This window comes from Ammospiza caudacuta, chromosome 4 (genome assembly GCF_027887145.1).
Source record: "Ammospiza caudacuta isolate bAmmCau1 chromosome 4, bAmmCau1.pri, whole genome shotgun sequence".
Classification (NCBI taxonomy): domain Eukaryota; kingdom Metazoa; phylum Chordata; class Aves; order Passeriformes; family Passerellidae; genus Ammospiza; species Ammospiza caudacuta.
Window position 1 is genome coordinate 35,913,178 of NC_080596.1, and position 20,388 is coordinate 35,933,565.

The 20,388-nt window shown below is 43.2% G+C and overlaps 1 protein-coding gene across 1 annotated transcript in view; it reads right to left on the bottom strand.

Moving 5' to 3' along the window:
• Nucleotides 1-19,950, bottom strand: part of LOC131556857 (bifunctional heparan sulfate N-deacetylase/N-sulfotransferase 4) — a 48,515-nt gene extending 28,565 nt beyond the window's left edge. The window contains exon 1 of the mRNA XM_058803759.1: nucleotides 18,970-19,950. Within this exon, the coding sequence (XP_058659742.1) occupies nucleotides 18,970-19,950 (981 nt within the window). The remainder of the gene's footprint in view (nucleotides 1-18,969) is intronic.
• Nucleotides 19,951-20,388: the final 438 nt, after the last annotated feature.

Below are 20,388 nucleotides of genomic sequence, written 5' to 3' on the forward strand. Positions count from 1 at the left end.
TCCAAGGAGGTGATGGTTCTGTGCCTTGGCCCAGGACATTTTCCCCTGGGGCACTGATCCATAGCAGGACTCAAACCCTGCCACTCAGAGGCAGCAATATACTGGCTCACTTCATTAGTGAAGCTTGATAAAATGTGCTTAAACCCCAAAATAAAATTAGGAATACTGCTCATCATCTAGGCATGAAGGTGTTGGAATTTGCTTACCTGCAGGACCATTTTGGGCTGTGTCTGAATAGCAAATTCAGGCTTAAGTGTGAATGAGCAAAGCTTCAGGTCTGGCCTGTGGTAGAAGCTGTGTCCATGTCATAAATGCATTTTTAATTTAATTAATGTTTATTTATATTCTCTCCTCCAAGCTAAGGTAAATCCACTGGAAATGAAAGGAAGCAAAGGGTGCTGCTTATGGAAGAAATAGTCTTGGCCACTGGTCCAGTTTTTGTTCTGGATGTATTTCCAGCTCCTAGGGAAAGGGAGAAGATGATTGAACCTGTGTGAGCTTTACTTGATGTTTACAACTGGTTGTTAGCTCTGCACTGCTCCTGGAGCTGCTCCTTGCGCACAGATCTGCTTTGGGTCCCCAGCCCCTAGAATTTGGGGGTGCTGCATGTGAGATGGGGAGTGCATTTCTCTCCCTGTTGGCCTTGCCAATGCTGAATAGGTTATAAACTCTGTTTTCATCCATTCTCTGTGCCTCCATTATGTGGCCCTTGAGAACTTTTCCTATTATCTATTAATAACACTCCTATTGATTGGACCTTCATGTTCTTGCAGAGTTCAAAGATAAAATGATTGCAGTGGTTTACACCCTACCCCAGCCCAGCTAATGTCCTTCATTTGAAAAAATTACATTCTGTATGGTCATAATTTCCTTTAACTTCATAGGAAAATAGTTTTTTTATCTAATTTAAGCAAGGACCAGAAACCAGAAGTATCTCCAGTGCAGGATAAACCACAAAAGTAGGGTTTAAGCAGCTGAGGTGGGTGAGTGTAATACAACAGACTTCCAGGCAGGGTGCATCTGCCTTGAGTTTTTAAAATAGAAACATACTTAGGGTTGCAAGGAAGATGTAAAATTGAGATAGTGTTTATCAGCTGCAACAGTCACCAAGCAAATTCCTCTCCTTGCCGAAGGAAATAAAGCAATCTTAAGTCAGTAAATCTTGTGCTTTAGCAGTAAATATTAAGGTGGTTGTATGGTTTCCAGCCCATCTTGCCAGACATTTTGTAAGTTGATTATTTCAATCCTGTGACAATCTCACATGTGGGACTATATTTACATAATATATAACAAGTAAACGTTCACTAAAATGCAAAACCTCAGAGATGAACACCACTGTTAGCTGAGACATTGAGGAAAACCCCCAGCTGGTAAAAATCCCCACTAAATTGACACCATTAAAGTCAGAAACGTAGAATCAGAGTCGTTATATTTTAGAAGATAATTTTCCAAGCTCTCTAGAGCATTTTAGATATGTTGAGAAAGACTGATGGGCTGAGCAAAATCAATTGAATTTTCCTTTGAGGGAAGAACATCTTGAGAAATTATCATCACTTAAGGTGCAGTAGGAGAAGGGGCAGGGAACAAACATCATTTCATCACCGGGGCTCCTCTCCTGCTCCCCTCACATCTCAGCAAGATGACAGAGCTGCAGGATAGGCAGGAGCCTCCCAGCCCAGCCTGGCCTCATTAAAAACACAGAGCAAGGATTAAGATGTGAATCCTGGAACCTGCAGCATGTCAAGCATTCTCCTCTGTCTAAAGGGCGAATCTGTCACTCAAACTGGCTTTGGCTTGGTCCTAAAGGCTTTTTTCTTGCCATTTCAATTTCCATATATGCATATTAATTCATATAATAGGCAGCTCAATTTTGTTGTCATGACCTCCCCTCTATTTAATGCTAAGAAGATATTGTCAGCTAAGGCAGTGCAAACTCATTTTGTCACTGCTTGTCTGTTTGGAGGAAGGCCACTCATGTCTTCCACACCCTTAATATGGAACAACTTTTTAGGTGATTAGGGTCTGCTTTCCCTATTTTTAATGAAAGAGTGGAGAAGCTGCCTATCCCTGGCACCCAGGGCCAGAAACCTTCCTAGGATTTGCACAGGCTCCATGGGAGGCAGAAGGTATTTATTTGATTTGATTCTGAAGGCTCTGCAAGGTGGAGAAGGTCTATTGAATTTTAACAGCTGGAAAGCTGATCCCTTTCCAAGGCCAGGTGCCACACAGCTATTCCCCCTCTGCCTGCTGTCCCTGGCTTCACAGGCATCCCCCCTTCCCTGGGGGCTCAGTGATCTCCATCCCACCCCTGTCCCCACTGCATGCCTGTGGAAGTAAAACCAGCATTCCCTGTTGAACCACCGGTGGTTATTTTTGGACGGCTGAACAGATCATGCTTAGTGATTATCACTTTCCAAGGAAAGGGCCATGGAGCACACTGTGCAGGGACAAACAGGCACATCTCTAGGCCTGGCTAAGCAAAGACAGGGCTTTTTTTAAGGTAAGCCCTTAATTGCCTGGAATCTCTCAAAACTCATGGATTTTACTTTATTAATTGATTCTTTGCTTTGTCAGCAAAGCTTCTCTCTGACACTCACAAGATACAGTTTCTTCATTATATTGCATTCAGTAGCTTTCTACATTAATCCATATAATTACGTTTTCTAGATTTGAAGTTGCTGTGTCTTTATTCTTCATAATTGCTGCATTTATTAGGAAGAAGTTGATATTTCCCTGCTATGTCCTTGTTAATTCTAACTCTATCCCTCATTTACATAATAAACTTTTTGGGGCGATTTCTGCAGGAACATTTCATGCCTAATAAGAAGTAATTTGCTTTCCTTCATTAAGTACATTAAGACTTCATGCCCCAGACATCATTGACTGTAAACATTTGATTCTGCTCAAATTTAATGCACCAAGGCATTTTGCTCTGCCATATTAGGTTTATTTATGTGCTATGTTCTGGATTGTTAGCTGCTAATGAGACTTTGCCTCTTATTGCTCTAAGGCCTGAACAGTAACCTCATTTTAATGAGTTCATTATTTGCTGCCTTCTGAGTGGAAGACAACAAATTTTCCTTTTAATTAAAGGTCAAAACACCTGTGGCTGAGGGAAGTGTAGAGGTTATCAAATCCTTAGAGAAGGCAAATGAATGACTGGTGTGGTTTTGATGCCAAACATGGGCTGGCCAGGCTGAGGTAGAAGGTGCCTCTCTGAGGAGCAAAACTCCAAATCTGAGTTAGGCGATAACAATGCTAAAATGCAGTACTGGATTTCTGAAGACATTGTAAAGGCAAAACAGAACTCGAAAATCAGCCAAAGTATTAAAGAGGCTTTCCTCCCACCCAAAGGTCTGAGTGGATCAATAGAGCTGGTAAAGCACGAGCCCTTCCTTGCATGGGCAGTGGTGTTTGGGGGGAGGGGGGCAGATGCCACATGGATTGAGCCAGCACGATGGAATCCCATCTTTTTATTGGGGAAAGTGAGGCAAATATTGGGGCTCCATGTTGGGGCTGTCTGTAGGGAGACAGATGTATGTGCAGCTGTGGGTTGGTGTGTGTGCAAGTGCACAGACAGGGACTGGTGATCCCTGAAACTTCAGTTAAACCAAAAATGGATTCATTATGGGAATTGATGCACAGATCCTCGTCCTTTTTCTAGTATTCTATTAGCCAGTGTTGTTTGTTGTGCCCTTCATTCTGTTCCCACAGCAGGTAACAGCATTAGAGACAAGAAAGGCTCTTGGGAAAGAAAGGATCAGTGCCTGTGAGATCAGCTGGTGAAAACTTAGTCTAGTTTTGGAGGAAAAATCCTGAAAGTCTCTGAGATGTAGACATTGTTTAGCTTGAAAACTGCAGTTGTCAGAACATCTTTATGACACCTCTAAACATTATTTCTGCAAAGCAGAACCCAACTCCTGACACTCAGAGGTGTCTCAGGGACATTGCCAGAAACTGAGAGCATCAGGAAAAGCACAGGAGGGACACAAGGTTTGCAGGACTGAACATTTCCCCACTGTGGAGCAGCCAGCCTGGCATTTCATTAGGGCTCCTGCTCATACATGTGCCCCTCCAGAGGCAATGCTGTGAATGTGAATTTTGGCAAGCAGCAAAACCTCCAGGTCTTGGAGGTCCATGGCAGGGTCTGTGTCGTTGGGGTGCTCTGGGGCATTCCACAAGGGAGAGCTGCCCAAGGAAACCCCATCCCAATTTACTGCAGAGCCTGCTGGTGAGGATGCTCAGTGGGTGGGGCAGGTGAGGAAGTTCTTCACTCAGTCTGGAAGGAGATCTAGGCAAGGAGGGGAAGTTGGATATCCCTGCTTTGCAGTGGATCTGTAATTTGCTGTCATCCTGAGTTATTTGACTTGCACAGACTGGTTTGAGGAAGTGCTTCTGGCACAGGAGGATGTGCCAGTGCGTGGCTTCCCAGGGGTGCTGGCCAAGGTTGCGCTGTCCCATCACCTTCTGAGGGTATGACTGAGAGTCTTGTCAAAAATGGGCTCACTTGCCATTACTCAAAGTCATGATTCATTTGGGGACAGATCCTAGTGCTGGACAGTGATTGCACTGCTGCAGGTTTCTGCTCTGGTCTGTGTGTATAAAATATGGATATGCTCACCATATACACAATACTTTTTATTTATCTATACTGTGGGCAGAAAATACGTGCAAATATTTGCACATACGTAACTTTAACATTACCTCTGCTTTGAGCTGGGGCTTAGATTAGCTCACCTCCAGAAAATCCTTCCAACCAAAATTGTTTTTCACTTCCAGACAGCTTTCTCAGGCTTCTATGATACATAGTTGTTATTAATACCAAGAACATGGTATTAATAACAATTTTTAATGCATTCATTCATTTTTGTCCCTAACATCTGTCCTCAGTGCTTGTGCAGCTACGTAGCCCTGAGGTTCATTCCCAAGCTGTTCTGTGCAGCACTTTGCTGCTGGTCTGTGCAAAGTTGGAGGGCTACAAAGTAATAGTTTTTACTCTAAATTTCCAGCTGAAATTTTTTGGAAGGAAAAAAGAGAAAGCAAAGAGTACTTCCAGCAATGTTTCTCTGCACTGCAGGCAGCTGCTGTCAGGATGTGATTTTTTGATTGTCTCGTCCTGCTCTTGCTCCCTCCCTGAAATCTATGCTAGGATAAAAAATCTGACTAAGCCTGCTGTGGTCTTGGCAATTTTCAAAGCTGGTGGAATTGGAATTGATAGGAATACCACAAAGAACTTAAAATCATAGTAATGACTGTAAGGAAGGTGTGAAATAACTAGCCACTGCTATTTTCTGACAGGAAAGCCGTCAGTAAAAAAGTGATGTCTAGCCTGACATTACTGATGGGGTCACTGCAAGACTGGGATTTTAAGTTCCTTATTTTCAGCTTTCAGATTGGAGCATAAATTTCTGTCATAAGGGGGACAGTCAACTCAGCTGTGTCTGCACTTGTTAAAACTCAACTTGCTGAGGAATTTTTAAGCCCAGGGAAGCTGAGATGATGATTTCTGTGTGGTGAGGATTTTAGCCAACTTCCCATGCTTATAGCAGATAATACCAGAGTGTAGGAATTAGCAAGAATCCACATTATTGACTTAGTGGCTAGAGTTTGAAAGCAGTTTAGGGGTTAGTGTCAGTAAAATCTTTAATGGGATTTTGAAACCACTTGCTCTATACCCTATGCCAGTCCTGGCTGGAATAGCAGGGCCTGGATCAGAGGGAAACTGCCAAACCTCACAGACCTGGAGGCACGTCTCATCCAGTCCTTCCTGCAAATGGTGCCACTCCCAGTGCTGGCTGCAGAGCACTGGGCACAGCCAGGGCTTTGGCCCTGCCTTCCCTAGGGCTGGGACTGCATTTCCTGGTGCTTTTATTCCTGTGAAGCAGCCTGCTAATCCGTAGTGCCATATAAATAATTAACAGGGAGCTCTCAGCTGGGGCTGAACGCAGCCAGCTCTGGCTGCAGATCTATTTTTTATTGTAGAGCTATTACTTGAGCCTGTTCAGCATTTCCCTGGAGTTGGCTGCCTTTGTGTGAGGTCTGACAGGATAGGTGCATTTCTTAGAAGCAAGAAACAGGTGATGATCTGCAAATATTTGTGTAGTATGTTTATTGGAAACAGGAAAAAAATCTTTTTATTTCTTGAATGGAATACCCACTTTATCAGATCCATTTCTGTGGCTGTGTTGTAACTCTGTCCTAAAGTCAGAAAACTGTCAGGAGTCTACCTGCATTTAATTGGACCTAGAGGAGTGCATCTGTTCCAGTAGAGGTTCAGCCAGTTCCAGCTGAAGGAGATGAATGGGGGGATCCTGCAGCAAATTGACAACTTGCTGATGACTAAGTGGTGAATAACATCCCTGAGAACTCAGGAGGTGGCTCTTGATTCAGTATTAGAAGAGAGATGATGCTGAGTGTGACACAGCCTGTCAGTGAGAGCACCTTGACCAACTGCTCAAGTGTGGGTGCACAGACACATAAAAATATCCATGGCAATCATTCAGTCTCTTGTTGGAAAAAGGAATTCCTGGCCTTGTTAGAGCACCTAGCAGCAAAAAGCTCAAATGAAGAGCAAGGGGACAGTGTAACAGGGCAGAAAGTATGAATGGAAAATAGGGAGCATGAATAAGAAGCAGGGTTTATTTTAACAGGGCCACACAGGTGAGTTAAGGCAATTGCTCCCATTCTGGGGAGGATCAAAGGCATTAGGCCTGGCTGGGAGCATCCACAGGAGCTGCTGCTGAAGCTGCAGGAGCAGGGAGTGGCTGCAGTGGCTCCCTGCCAGCAGTGATTGCTGCTGTGTGTCAGAAGAGAGAAGATTTACAGCCTGTTTGGGCCAGAGCTGAGGGTCTCCAGTATCAATCACTGCTGATGCTGAAGGATTTTCTAGGAATACTAACAAAATGTGCTGCCAAGTGCTGGGAGGGGAAAAGCCAGCCTGTGCCCAAGCTGAGAGCAGGAGCAATCTCCTGGGCTGTGGGGAGCTGCTGGCACAAGCCCAGGGCCGAGCAGGATCCCTCCCTGCATGCAGGTCCATGCAGCAGGGATAGGAGCTGGTGGCACTTGGAGCAGAGCAGCAAAGGGGCTTAGAGATTATTTCTTATCAGTTCTGACTTTTGAGAAGCTTAAGCATTTCCAGCAAAAGAAATCTCTTGAAGAAAGGCTCTTCAGGCAGGAGAATCAGGAAAGGCAATCTGCCAGTGGGAGATCAAGGATTATTGGTCCAGTTTTTGAAACAACATGATCAGGAATGCTTGTTTTGATTTCAGTGGCTCTGCTCCCTGTGGCTGCAGTTCAGCCTGGCCAGCACAACAGCTCCATGAAATAAAGAAGAGATGCTCTATTTCCCCATATCCAATCTGCACGAGGCAGGTGGGGTTTGTCTCTCTAATTCCACTGTAGAGCCCCCAAGGAAGAGGCTCAAAAGGCAGGGACAGAGTCCTCATGTCAGCTCTGATCAATCACAAAATTAATCCCTAAAATAGAAATTGAATGGCAAAACTGTCTCAAGGCTTTTCAGGAACAGCATCAAGGTCTAAAGTAGTATGTTAATAAAAAATGGTTGTTGAGCCATTGTGGTCTTGTGGCAGTCACTGTGCTGCATGTCACCCACATAAAACCCACACTGCTCATTAGTTAGCTCAGGTCATGACTAGGCCGTGCCCCAAAGTCTCTCTCTCTCCTTGGCACAATACAAATATAGGGTAAAAGTCAAGTAACAGCAACAACTACATGTTGGTTGAGTTGTATATTCTTTCTTTTTCTTGTGTTTTGGTGCTTCAGACTTGTTTTCTTAAGCAAAAAAAAGAAATAATCACAAATAAACTCTACAGTCTGTTACAGGTGGGTACTCAGTTGCTATGAATTATTTAAAGACTAGACTAATGGAGGCTACCTTATTTATCTACTTTAATTTATGGACTTGGATCTACTAAGGTTTAATCAGAGTGGTTTTCTGTTCCTTCACTGCCCTTGGAAATCATTCACTTGGATAACTTGTCACAGAAATCAAACTTCCTTCAAGTTCTCATCATGTACATTCATCTCAAAATTCTGAGCACCGACCAGCAGTGTCAAATCCCTGCCTTAAATTTACTGCTTAAAAACTACCTGCTGTATATGCTTTGTGGTGGGGAATTAAGGTTTTTTTTTCTGCACACATTCAATCATAGAGGAGAGATTGGAGCAGGTGATACATCCTGAGCTGAGGTGTGTCCTTCAGGGCTCAGAATGGGCCTGTTGGCACAAGGATGGATCTGTCCTGTGGCATTAAGAGAGTGCCTCCACGTTTGGGGCTTTTCCCTGTGTGAGTCTGCCCATTGCCCACCCTCTCCATAAAAATCAGCAACCAGGGAAGTCTGGAGAACTGTTTTCCTTGGTTATTGTCAAACTTTGATTTTGCAGAATCTTGATGAGTAAGGGTGTGCTCTAAAAACCACTAGGATTAAGTGTTGCTTTTTAATATTTCTGAGATGCTTGATACTTGTCTGGCAGAGCTTAGCTTCTCTGACCTTCCTCCCTTCTTTGTGATGCTGCCTTCCATTATCCAGGGAGCTGGCTTCAGTGTTTTGATAACTAGAATTGGATGTTTCTGTGGAACAAAAAGGGAATTTCAAGGTAAATGTTCTTGCTTTGCACTGCATTTCTTTCACCAGAGATCAGAGTGCTTCTGCCACCCCCTGTTCCATCAGGTTCAGTGCAGAGAGAGCTAAAGCCTTTGTTGTCCTCCAGGATAGGTTTAAAATCCCTCCATGCCAGAAAATCCTTCCCAGCATGAAGACAGCATAGTGAGCTGTCCAGAGGAGGCGGCTGAAGATCCAAAGTTAAATGGCAATGCCCATCTTACATTTCCACTCAGTTCTCTTGAACAGAAACATGAAAGGCCAGTATGTTGTCCAACAAAATCAACCCAGACCACCAACTGAGGCTGGCACATTTGAAATGAACAATTGCAGAAGTTTCAGTAGGCTGCTTCTTCATAAAACTAGGTGATTTCAGGTAAAATTGAGAACAAAGCTCTTTAACAGTCAAAGGAAATGTTTCAGGTTCAAAAGTATCACCACACCTTTCCCATATGTGGGAAAATTACACTCAGAGCAAAACTGAAGTACTGCTGCTCCTCAGATCACTCTGGAATAGAACCTGGCAAAAAACTCAAAGCTGCACCTTGAGAAATTCAAGTGGTCCAAGGTAATTGTGGAAAATGATGAAGTCTTTCAGTCCTTGCAGTAACTTCCTAGGAAGGAAACTTGTGCTAACAGGAAGCCCTTCTACATGGCTTTTCCAGCCTTTTTCCTTGTGTTCTGGAATGCTCTTCCCAGGGAGGTGGTACAATCACCATCCCTGGATGTGTTTAAAAAAAGACTGGACATGTCACTTGGTGCTATAGTGCAGTTGAGGTGTTCAACCTCAATGAACCTATACCTAGGGCATAGGTTGGACTCTGATCTTAGAGGTCTCTTCCAACTTCATTATTCTATGATTCTGTGTGAGTGCCCACAGCCAGCCAGCTGCTCCCAAGCTCCCTGAGCACACCCTAGAGGAGCAGTATATCTTCCAAGAGTAATAATGGCTGATGGCAATAATGGCCCAGTGAAAAATCAGAATGTGCCATCCTTTCCTAAGTCTCCTAACTGTTGGATCTCGTGGCTTTCCTCTGTTCTCACATCCAGGAGCACCCTGGTTGTGAGCCCTTGTGGTGATAGGTCTCCAGCACTTGGGAACAGGGAGGAGAGCTGATCTCACCAGCACATGGAATACTTGCATGGCATCGTCTTAAAAAAGACAATTCACATCATTTGAATAATGCCAAGAGTGCTAAATTGAGACAGAAAGGTTGGAGAGGAAGGTTTGGTTTTTGCTTAAAACAGATTGCTATTTCAGAGCCATTCATGGGGATTTTGGTGGCAGCCAGAAAGTGGCATTACTGAGGCAGTTAACTTTTAAATCTACCTGCTTTTGATCTTAATCATTAAAGGCAGCACTTTTCCCTCTAAATATTCCCATTGAAAACTCTGTAGCTACTTGAAGCGTAAAGTATGATTTCATGTAACACAGGATCGTTAAACTGGGAAAAATATGTTCAGCAAACTATCAAGGTTTAATTATAGTTGTTACACTAAATTCCACTCATTTCTGAAGTGAGAGAACTCATTTCTGAAGTGAGAGATTCTATTACTCTCACAGCTGAAGGGTAATGCCATAATTTTATTTTATATGGGAATAGCTGTTTAGAAATGACAAATACTGAATTTCTGTGACAGGCTTTGCTTGGGTATTGCTCTGCTAGCCCAACAGGATTGTTTGGCCAGGTGTACATCCAAATCCTGGAAATAATTTGCAGCTGTAAGATGAGAAAGTGCTAAAAGCTGGGTGTTTTTTTCCATTGTGGAAATCCTTCCTTACACCTCAAGCTCTCCTTTGAGCTGTGCATTCCCCTTTGTTTGCCCCCTCTCTGCCCCGCTGGGGTTCAGCACACCCTATGTGTTAGGTCACCAGTGAAATGAATAATCCAGAATATTTCTGTGTGTGCAATCTCAGCTGGCTTTGAGCAGTTGAAGAGCAGAAAGGTGGTTTTAGCCATCCTGCAGGGGGCTCTTTCCAGGCACAGGTTTCCTGCCCGAAATTCTCTCTGGTCTTTAACACTCACCTTGCAATATTTACAGCAGGGATGGTGGGTTTTGTTTCCTGATAATGTACTGGGAGCCTGTGCCCAGTTACAGCAGAAATAAGAGGGAAAGCATATGGGAAACCATATTCCCTTTCCTAATAACAAATACAGAGGAATTACACTTGATAATACCACAGACATGTTTGTTTATGATGCACATAAATCTTGGGATATGTTGCTAGGAAGAGACATGGAGAGCTTTTTCATTAAAGAATTCACATTCTGCAGATGAACCTATTTTTTAAATGTAATGCATTATTGTTGTTATTATTGTTGCTATTAACCATGCAGAGCATAGCCTCAACAGTTCACACTTGTCCCTGTAACTCCTAAAGTAATAAGATTATAGAGTATTTAATCTCTATTAATTATAGATTCATGGAGATTAATGCTTATTTATGTATGTATATTCAGTTCCCAAACATTTGTGCTAATTTGTTGAAAAACCTACAGTAAATATTATTACAAAGGAGGTCTCCAGTCTTGCGGCCCTCAGGGATTAAATATTACTGGGAAATGGACAAAGCACTTTTCCCTTGTCCTGCTCTTCACCAGGCTGCTTTTCCCCAGGTACAACTTGCTGCCCTCTAAAAACAATTGGGTCTCCACCAAAAAAAGCACTTGTGCTATCAAGAATCACTGACAGCTTGAAGAGCCAATATTTCATCAGGTCTGGGCCAGGCAGGCAAATACAGTCTGCTGTCAAAAATGTGAATTCCATCATTTTTTAATACCATTTTTTACTTCAAGGGCTGATGTTTTGGGGTGAAAAACACACAGGGGCTGAAGCCAATGGATTCAATTGATTCTGATTCAATCCCAGAAGTTCAAGTGGAATATTGAGACAGCTTTTAGGAATTGCCTCAGTTGTCGGTATTTTAGATTTAATGTGTAATGTAAAAGCTACGTTAATAATTCTGTCTCTTAAGTAAAATGAAGAGGCAGCAAAAACCTGAAATATCCATTTCCTTGAAATTCTTGTATTAAAGGAATGTCTCAGCAAATTGTGAATTACTTGCATTTTTTAATTTCTGGAAGATCAGCAATTCCAAGGCTACATTTAATTATGATCTTTGGAATTTTTTTTTAATATTCTTCAAACTGCCCCCTTTTCCTTTAGTCTGCCAGAGCAGATGAGCTGGCAGAACACAATTTTGTTTGAATCATATTCCAGTGAAACATTGTGCATTTCATAAATCAAAATTTTGCCACAGAAAGCTGTTTCAGTGGAGCAATCCAGGTTGATCAAGTAACTGGAGTATAAACTGGATTTTCCTTTGCCTTGTCACTTTGCCATTTTAGAAGGATTTTCCACCCATCTATAAGGATAAATGGCTAAACAAGTAGGAAGGAAGGAAAATTAAAATCCTAACCTCTCACTCTTTGAATATTTCCATACCTTTGTCAGAAAGTATTGGGAGGGTGGTATTAGCTTTAATAGATTTAGTTTGTGGGGTTTTTTAAAATAAATGTTAAAATTCCAATTAAATGATGGCATCAATTAAAAAATTAAACTCTGAGATAAGAGATTCATCCTTTTCCGATCAGAAGTGTTAAAAATAACAGGGATGTGATGTGCCAGAGAAGCTGAGTGTGTCCCACACCACAGATCCCACTTGTGTTTGGGTGTTGTCTGGATGGAAAATGGGAACAGCAGACTAAGAGAGTGCTGGTAATTCGCAGAAAGAACAGAAACATAGACAAGGGTAAGACTTACAAATACCTAGAGAAATTGTCATGGCTCGGTAAAGGACATGTAAAATTTGTGCTTCTGAAGGGGGAAAAAATACTTGATCCATGGCTTTGTTTCCTAAAGAAAGCCATGAAGTGTTTTAACTAATACACTGCTTTTCAGGAAATTCTTATTAGCTTGTCCTTTAATTTTCTGGTAAACACTGAAAATGAAATTCTTAATGGAATTGAATAAAAATGGTTTTGTTTTCTCCCTGATATTTCTGGAGAGAAATTGTGAACTAACTTAACTTAATATCTTAAGATATTATCTATAAAATGTGTGTGACTATTTAAGTTATAAATTACTGTATTTAACATTAGAAATTTTGTTGACACAAAATGACAAAGTTAAATTCCTAAGTAGTCTTATATTAGAATTTCCCATGAGGTGAAAAAAACTCTGTAGTACTTTGTTGGGGTTTTTTTCTGCCTGGATGGAAAGAAGGCAGGTGGAGGTGTAGAACACTGGGAGTAAAAGCAGTAACTGAAAGGATCTTTGGCCATATTCACAGAAAAGACAAAGACTTTAAGACTTAATTTCTGTGAGCATATGTATGTAAAGTATAGGGGTGGATGGATATGGCTAAGGATTTGAAGCCAGACATAGTCAAATATTTGGTTTTATACTTCATTGTGACACAGAGGTTTGCAGAAAACTCCTGGTTAATTATTGCTAAGTAGTTAAGTCTCAAATTTCTCATTTTTTCTGGGAGATTTTCTCAGTTTCTCACCTGTTTGTCCATCCCTCCCTGTCTCCACCCTTTTCCTGGGCACTGCCACTTGCACATCATTTGAATAATGCCAAGAGTGCTAAATTGAGCTTTTGCTCCAAGTGTTCCTCATGCTCCCATTTGGATGACAAAGGCTTATTTAAAGTCACTTAAGTAACGCCGCTGAAGGAGCTGCATTATGGATGGGCTCCTGCTAATGTGTTTATTGCTGCTTCAAGTGCTTTTAAGGCAATAATTATCACTGCTCTTGCAGTCTGCACTGCCTGGCCCTTCTACAAGGCCATTCCATCATTCCAGAGTGTTGTTTTCTGTGCAGGAAGCAGCTGCTAGGGCTCATTTTTAACTAATATGTGTTGTTTTAAAGCTCAGGTTAATGCAGGTCTCTGGAGGGGTTGATATTAAGCAGATGTGTTTTTTGGCTCCTATGGATTCCTAAGTGAGGCTAAATTAAATAGAGTACCACGTGTATCCTGGAAATAGATTCCATTTTGCTATAACCTATGACTTCAGAATTAGTTTGGAGAAAGGATTCAAGAAATAAGTACAAATCCAGGAAATCAGTGCAAGTATAGAAGAGCAATGTGACACAAGTCAGCTTGTGAGCACCAGAAATCTGAATTTGACCTGGAAGACCTGCCATTTCTATATTATAAAATGTATTGTGACATTTTTTAAAACATCAAATTTTAAAATGCTTTTCAAAATGAAGTTCTCTTGAGTTCTTATAGCCAGAATAAAGGATGATTTCTCTCCCTTTTTTAAATAATTCATTTGTTGTTTTGTGCAGTGTTAGACTTTTTTCCTTGGGGGAAAAAACCCCAAACATCTGAGATTAATTCTGTGTTTAACAGAGATTATTCTGAGATTAATTGCTTGTACAAACAATACCAAATTGAACCCTACAGACCAAACACCAGTGTGTTCCCTGGGACAGAAGAATACCAAGTGAGTTTTCAAACATTGAGGAAAATCTTGCTAGGGACACAGTTGTTCAATAAATTCAAGAGGTAGAAAATTTGAGCCACCAGAATCTGTTTTCTGACAAGACTCTATAAAACACTCTGAAGACCACCTAATTTTGAGTGGGAAGGTGGCAGATGAGAAAACTCCAAATCTATTAGAATTCAGGAGGGTCCTTGGATAGACAGTCAATCCATCAGGCTGCCAAGGAGAAGGATACGGGTTCTGCTGGTGCCAAGGGAATTGTGGTGTTTAACTACACTGCTACTGAAGTTGTGAATGAAAGAACAGGCCCTGTTGAAACAAAAGAAGAATGAAACATTCTGTCTGATGTGTCTTGACAAGGCACTTGAGCGGTATTCAACACTCAAATTATTACAGAAAGAATTGGGTGATTCAAGAGACCTGAACAAGGAAAATATTGAATTAACTGTCATCTCTGATGAAGCAGAAGGGAGCAGGGACTCCCATTTAAAAAAAAAAAAGATTATTAAAATTTTCATGTAATGCCTCTCAGTTGCTTTTTGAATTCATTTTTAAGGACTTTAAGACTGTCCAAAAGTGGGAGCTGCAGACTCCACTTCATTGTGTCACTCTCAAGTGCTTCAGAAGGTGACAGAAGTGCCACCCAGGCTCAGTGACTAATGCTTGGCTTGCTCTGGGTTTCTGGGCTCAGCTTCTCCCTGGGCTGGCCATGGCCATGGTTCCTTTACTGGAAGTGGCTTATTATGATTAAAAGGGTATCATGGTGACTGTTTTATCTCATGACTGACCATTCTGCCATACCTGGTGATGTGGCCCAGACATTTCCAGTAGTTCCACCTGAAAGCAGCTGTCCTTGCACAAAAACCAGGGATAATCATATGCTGGAGAGATGGAGAGGTTGAGCTCAGCTCCCTGCTGTTCCAGTACTCTTTAATTTGGAATTGCCAGGAAAGATGCAATTGCAACATGATTTTTGTCTTGAAAACACTAAAATGAGCCAGAAATCACAGGCTTTAAGTGTTCCAGGCATTTTAATGATGATGAAGGTCAAAGACAAAGTGCAGACTGTGGCAGTGAGGGGGTGTCAGAGACAAATTGTTATTTCCACTGAAGGAAGTGGAGCTCAGAGGGAGAAGGCAGCAGGAGAAGGCAGACAGGCTGCAGGGAGAAGGGAGGCCTGCAGTCAGCACTAACAGAAATGACATTCCTGAGCATGGCTCCATCATTTACTGCAGCTGAGAAAGCCCCAGGATCCTCCCATCCCTATAGTGACAATTAGAGGGGTTACAGAAAAGGGAAATGGAGCTTTTAGGGAAGGGAGCTCTGGGATATGGTGGTGCTGGGACAGGCAATTTCTCTTCGATTATCTCATCAGCTCCAGCTGGGAGAGTGGGATAAGAGAGGGGAGCAGGTGGTTCTGACTCCACCCAGAAGGAGGTTTGTTGCAGTCTAAATCCTGGGGCTGAGAGGAGGGTACCAAGTGAAAAGCTAAAGCTTTTTGTTTCATTTGGTGTAGGTTTTGGTTTGTTTTATTTATTGAGGGGTAAATGCCTTAGCTTGCACTGTGCTCTTGCAGGGCTTTTGAGTTAACAATAGAGGGTGTATTTGTGAAAGGTGCTGGAAAACCCTGGTGGCTGCATGGAGCTCTTCCTGGGGGAGTAAATATTGTACTGGCTCATACTATGGCAACAGGAAAAATAGCAATACTTCAGCAAGCTCTTACTCCTTGTTTGGGAAATGCAGCCCTCTTAGTGCTCAGTTAAAAGCAAACTTTAAGGGTGAAAGCTTTGTGTTTTTTCTGTGTGGCTCTCCCAGAGACAACATAAAAAGACTTTTCCAGGGTTTTTTTGCCAAATCACTGATGCCAGTGATACTGGACTCATGTGGCTGGGACCCAGTATCATTTACAAGAACACAAATTCACTGTTTCTGCAAATTAACTGAAGAATTCTTTTGCCTTTGAAAATCAAGCACTGAGATAATGTATTGGCAGGCAGAAATGGGAGAAATTCATTTGAAGAGGCTCGCTAGGCTCAAGATAGAACTCCACAAAGCTGGGAAAAACAGCTCTCTGTGGCTCTGCTGAGTTCCTGTTAATTACTTAGCCAGACATAACCTTGCACAACTTCTTCAACACCAGGGACTAGGAGATCTTCTGTGGTAAACAGAGCCCATAATAACCCCTGTTCTCTAATCTCTGTTTCTGTAGCTGATGCCACCCTTTATAAAAGTGTGTGTGTGTCTATATATATGTTTATCTCCCTGAGGCACCTAATTGACAAATGGCTTTGTGAGGGAATAGGAACATTTGGGTTGCAGGAAGTCATTACACAGGCACAGGTTGACTTGTTTGATTACTGTTACATGCCAATATTGCTATCAAGGGACTGGCTGGGTATTAAAGCATTCCTGAGGGGTTTGGGTGGGCATGGCACCTTTAGAGAGCCTAGCAGAGAGTCCCTAAATCTCTGCTCTCTGTGAGCAGCCACAGCCCCTCCTCCCAAAGGCAGGGCAAGGCTTTGCCATCACTGAAATATCAGCCTCCTAAGTAGTTATTTCTGCCTCTCAAGCAAAGCTGCTGTGCCTTAGAAGGTGAAGGCAGGTCTGCTGGTTCTTAATTTCCTCCTTCCCCAGTGACTTGGGAGATTGTTCTCTAACTGGCTGTAATTACCCTTTTCTGTAAACTAATCAAAGTGCACTCTGCTTTCAGTGTTATGCTCATTAACAGGATTCTCTTCTGTGGGTTATAATGGATGCTGGGAATGTCCAGTCTGTAGGAGCAGACTGACTTGTGTAGCAAGTGTTTGTGAGTTACCCTGAGGAACAAATCTCTGCCAGGTTTGAAATGAAATCCATAACGTTGAGGACAGAGTAACTGTGGGTGCTCAAGCTGCAGGGTGGATTTATGTGTGAAACATTCACCTAAAAATGGGAGAAAAACTTTTTATTGTCCCCAAAAGAGAGCTTGAGGGGAAGGTTCGTTCTGAGCCTGTGCCTGCAGGAGATTTCTCCCTGTGGTTAGTGTTTGTGGTGTGATTACTTGTGTGAGGTGAGGAGGGGATTTATCCTATGAGTGGCACTTCTGGTGTTTTTGTGAGGAAGGTGGGCTGCTAATTTGGCATTGAGAAATGTGGGGAAAATGAAAGCTTCCCTTTGTACCCTGACTCAAACATAATGAATGAAAGAAAGCTCACCATGCATTGCTTGGAAAAAAAATGAAAAATGTCTGAATCCCAGGCAGATGTTTTTCCTTGTTATTGTTTAGTTATTCAGCAGCGTGGACTGGTTGATTTTCAGATGGATAAAGGCAAGCAGCACATAAATATGATTCTGAATGCTTTTAACAGCATCCAGCTCTTACTGCAGCCCCTGGATGTGGAGTTTTCTGCCGTGTCGCCTATAACGAGCGCAGAAGTGTGGCTGCTATGCCAAGCACAGCTGGAAAGGTTTGCCTGGCAATGTTGTTGACTGCTGGACAGTAATGGGGGTGACTTGGGTTTTTTCCTGCACAATGAGGTGATTCCAGTGAGAGCTCAGCTCTGAATCTCCAAGTGTCCCTGTGTGGACACTGCTCTGCTGGCAGTGGGGGCTCTTGGACTGCTGTGGGACAGTAACATTAAGGCTTCCTTAGCGCAGCAAACCACATCAGAAAGGTGCTCTCAAAAAGGTGCAGGCAGGAAGCTATTGCTGAAAAACTTGTTTCACAAGTGCCTTTGGAGTGAGTTTCCTCTTGTGTAGGAGCCCTTGCTCAGAGCATTTCCCCATGTATTTCCAGAGAGAAAGCACTTGATGCACAGTGCTCAGATCTCAAAGGCACCAGGCACTCCGAGTGCTTGGTGCTCAGAATCAGCCCTGATGAGCATTCATACACCTGATGTGGCTAATGGAATTGCCCCAACTGTTCTGATGTGCAAAATTGTTTCAATTGTTTGTGAGACTACTGCTCTTGCTGGGTGTTTGGCTACCCCAAAGGTCTGGAGAGGAGGCTGAGGAACATAGAAATTGTAGAAATGGAAATAAGGGTTTAGAAATGAAATAGAAATGTGCTTTTGAAAACAAAAGGCTTGCTTATTGTTCCTGAAAGCATTGGGTATTTATAGGAAAAACCCTCCAGAATAAATGCTGGAGATTGTGATATTGCATGCTTAGGGATTCAATTAATCTCTATGATTCCCACATGTGGAAAATGACAAGAAATAACTGTCATGCTGTTGAGCTCTGTCTATTCTTTCCGAGCTGCACACATCTTTGAGAATTACTCTGACCAAATTTAATGGTGTCCCTGGATACAACAAATCAGGAAAATAAGTGTAGAAGAGCCCCCAGTGAGTAGTCTGTGGGCCTTTCACTCTGTCAGATGGTTATGTCACTTGCTCAAGTGCATGATGTGCTTCCACCCTGTCACTGGTAACTTTAAATACTTACCTGCTAGTCTGTAATGAGAATTATCCTGATAACTCTTAGGAGTCATGCTGGGGCTGTGACTTCTTCAGGCTCTTTTTTTCCTTTTGCTCTTTGTTTTTTTTAAGTGCAGTGATGGTGAGGTTTAAAAAGGCAACTGTCTTGTAGGGTTCTGGCTACTTGACAGCAATAATGAGAGAAATAATACAGAACAGGCCTCTAGAAGATATTATGTATGTGCAAGGTATTATGTATGTGCAACATGTGTATGCCCCTACGTAGACACATCCATAAGTGCATCTCTGTATGTTTGTGGGAAAAATGCCTTTTCATCTCAGGCTGTGGTTTATGCATCTGCTGGCTGCACCTGTGCACTTCCAGCCCTTACCAGGAAAAAGGGCTGCTCAGCTTGTACAAGCTTTGCCTCCTTTTAAACTCCCATTAGCAGGCACCCGTGTCTGGGATGGTATCCCCCTGTTCTTGCCTTACCTTCACATCGTTGACGTTCATCCTCGTCCCCTCCTTCCCCACGAAGATGTCGTCGATGTCCACCAGAATGTACCTCTCTAAGGAGAGCGTCAGCTTCTTCCCCGACAGGAAGGAGATGGCGTCGATGAAGATGAGCTTGTGGAGCCAGAAGGTCAGGTTGTTCCCAAAAAGGACTCTCTGGATGCCGTCGTGCAGGCCCAGGTCCTGGATGACGGTCGCGTGGAGAGCGGCGCGGGGCAGCGAGGCTGGGGTGGGCCTGGCGGACTGCAGCTCGCCCAGCAGCACGGGCTGGTAGGTGGAGTGGTTGAACTGGAACACCGTCCAGTCCTGGCCGGGCAGGGGGCCCTGCTCCAGCCTGGGCGCTTTGGTGATGCGCAGCAGGGGCGAGCGAGGGTTCACCACGCAGTCTCGCAGGGCCACGTTGTTGTACAGCTGCAAGGGCAGCCCTTTCAGCCTGCTGCTGGGGGAGCTGTTCTCGTTGGCTTTATGAAAACCAATTATGCTAGCACTGTATTCCACACAGTATTTTTCCAGAAGCTCTCTATTCCATGAGTCCATGGACACATACTTTAAAATATTCTCGTATATAACGATGGTGTACTTCCCTCTCCCGTTGTCTGTGAGAGGGGGAATGTCCCCCTTGGCTGGTGCAATGACCATGTGGTACTGAAACTTGCTGGACTCGAGGATGGCTACGATGTCTTGCCCCAGCTGGGAGTACTGGCTTTCCACGAACAGGAGCACAGTGGGATCAGTCCTAGAGGGATCAATTGGCTTAGGTGTTCTCAGCTCCGTAGACCTGTAGGGCAGAAGTTTGAGGTCCTCGCACTCTGCTTGCCCAGTGGTTTCCACGAGGGCCATTTCCTGCTTGTAGCCAGTATAGAGGAAATAGGCAGAGATGACAATACTTGCCAAGCAGAAGGTGGCCAGGAGAATGACCAGCATTCGGAAGCTTCTGTGGAGCTTCCCGATGAGATTCATCTTTGGCAGGGCTTCCAGTTCCTGCTGGACTTAGCACTCTTCCAGGTGCTCCTCCTAATGTGCCATGGGAATGAGGAGTTGCAGAAGTTCCCTTTCCAAGGTGTTCATGTGACCATTGCAGTGCATTTATGAGGTGTTCGGGGAGGCTGTAAGGCTGCCGGAGCAGGAAGTCAAAGGATCGGGAAATACAAATTGGAAGAGGTTTTCTCACAGAGCAGCAGCTGCCAATAATCAATGAAGAGGACTCTTAACATTATCTGCAACAAGAAGTAAAAGAAGAGTAAGTAAAACAAAATCCATAAAGCAATTAAAACCACACATTAATAAGGCCAGTGATTGATACTGGTAATGTGAGTAAAGACGGAAGTTCTGAGTAGTTCAAGGAGCACTCAGTGTCACTTGCTTTCTTGGTGCATTAAGATAAACTGCATTAAACAG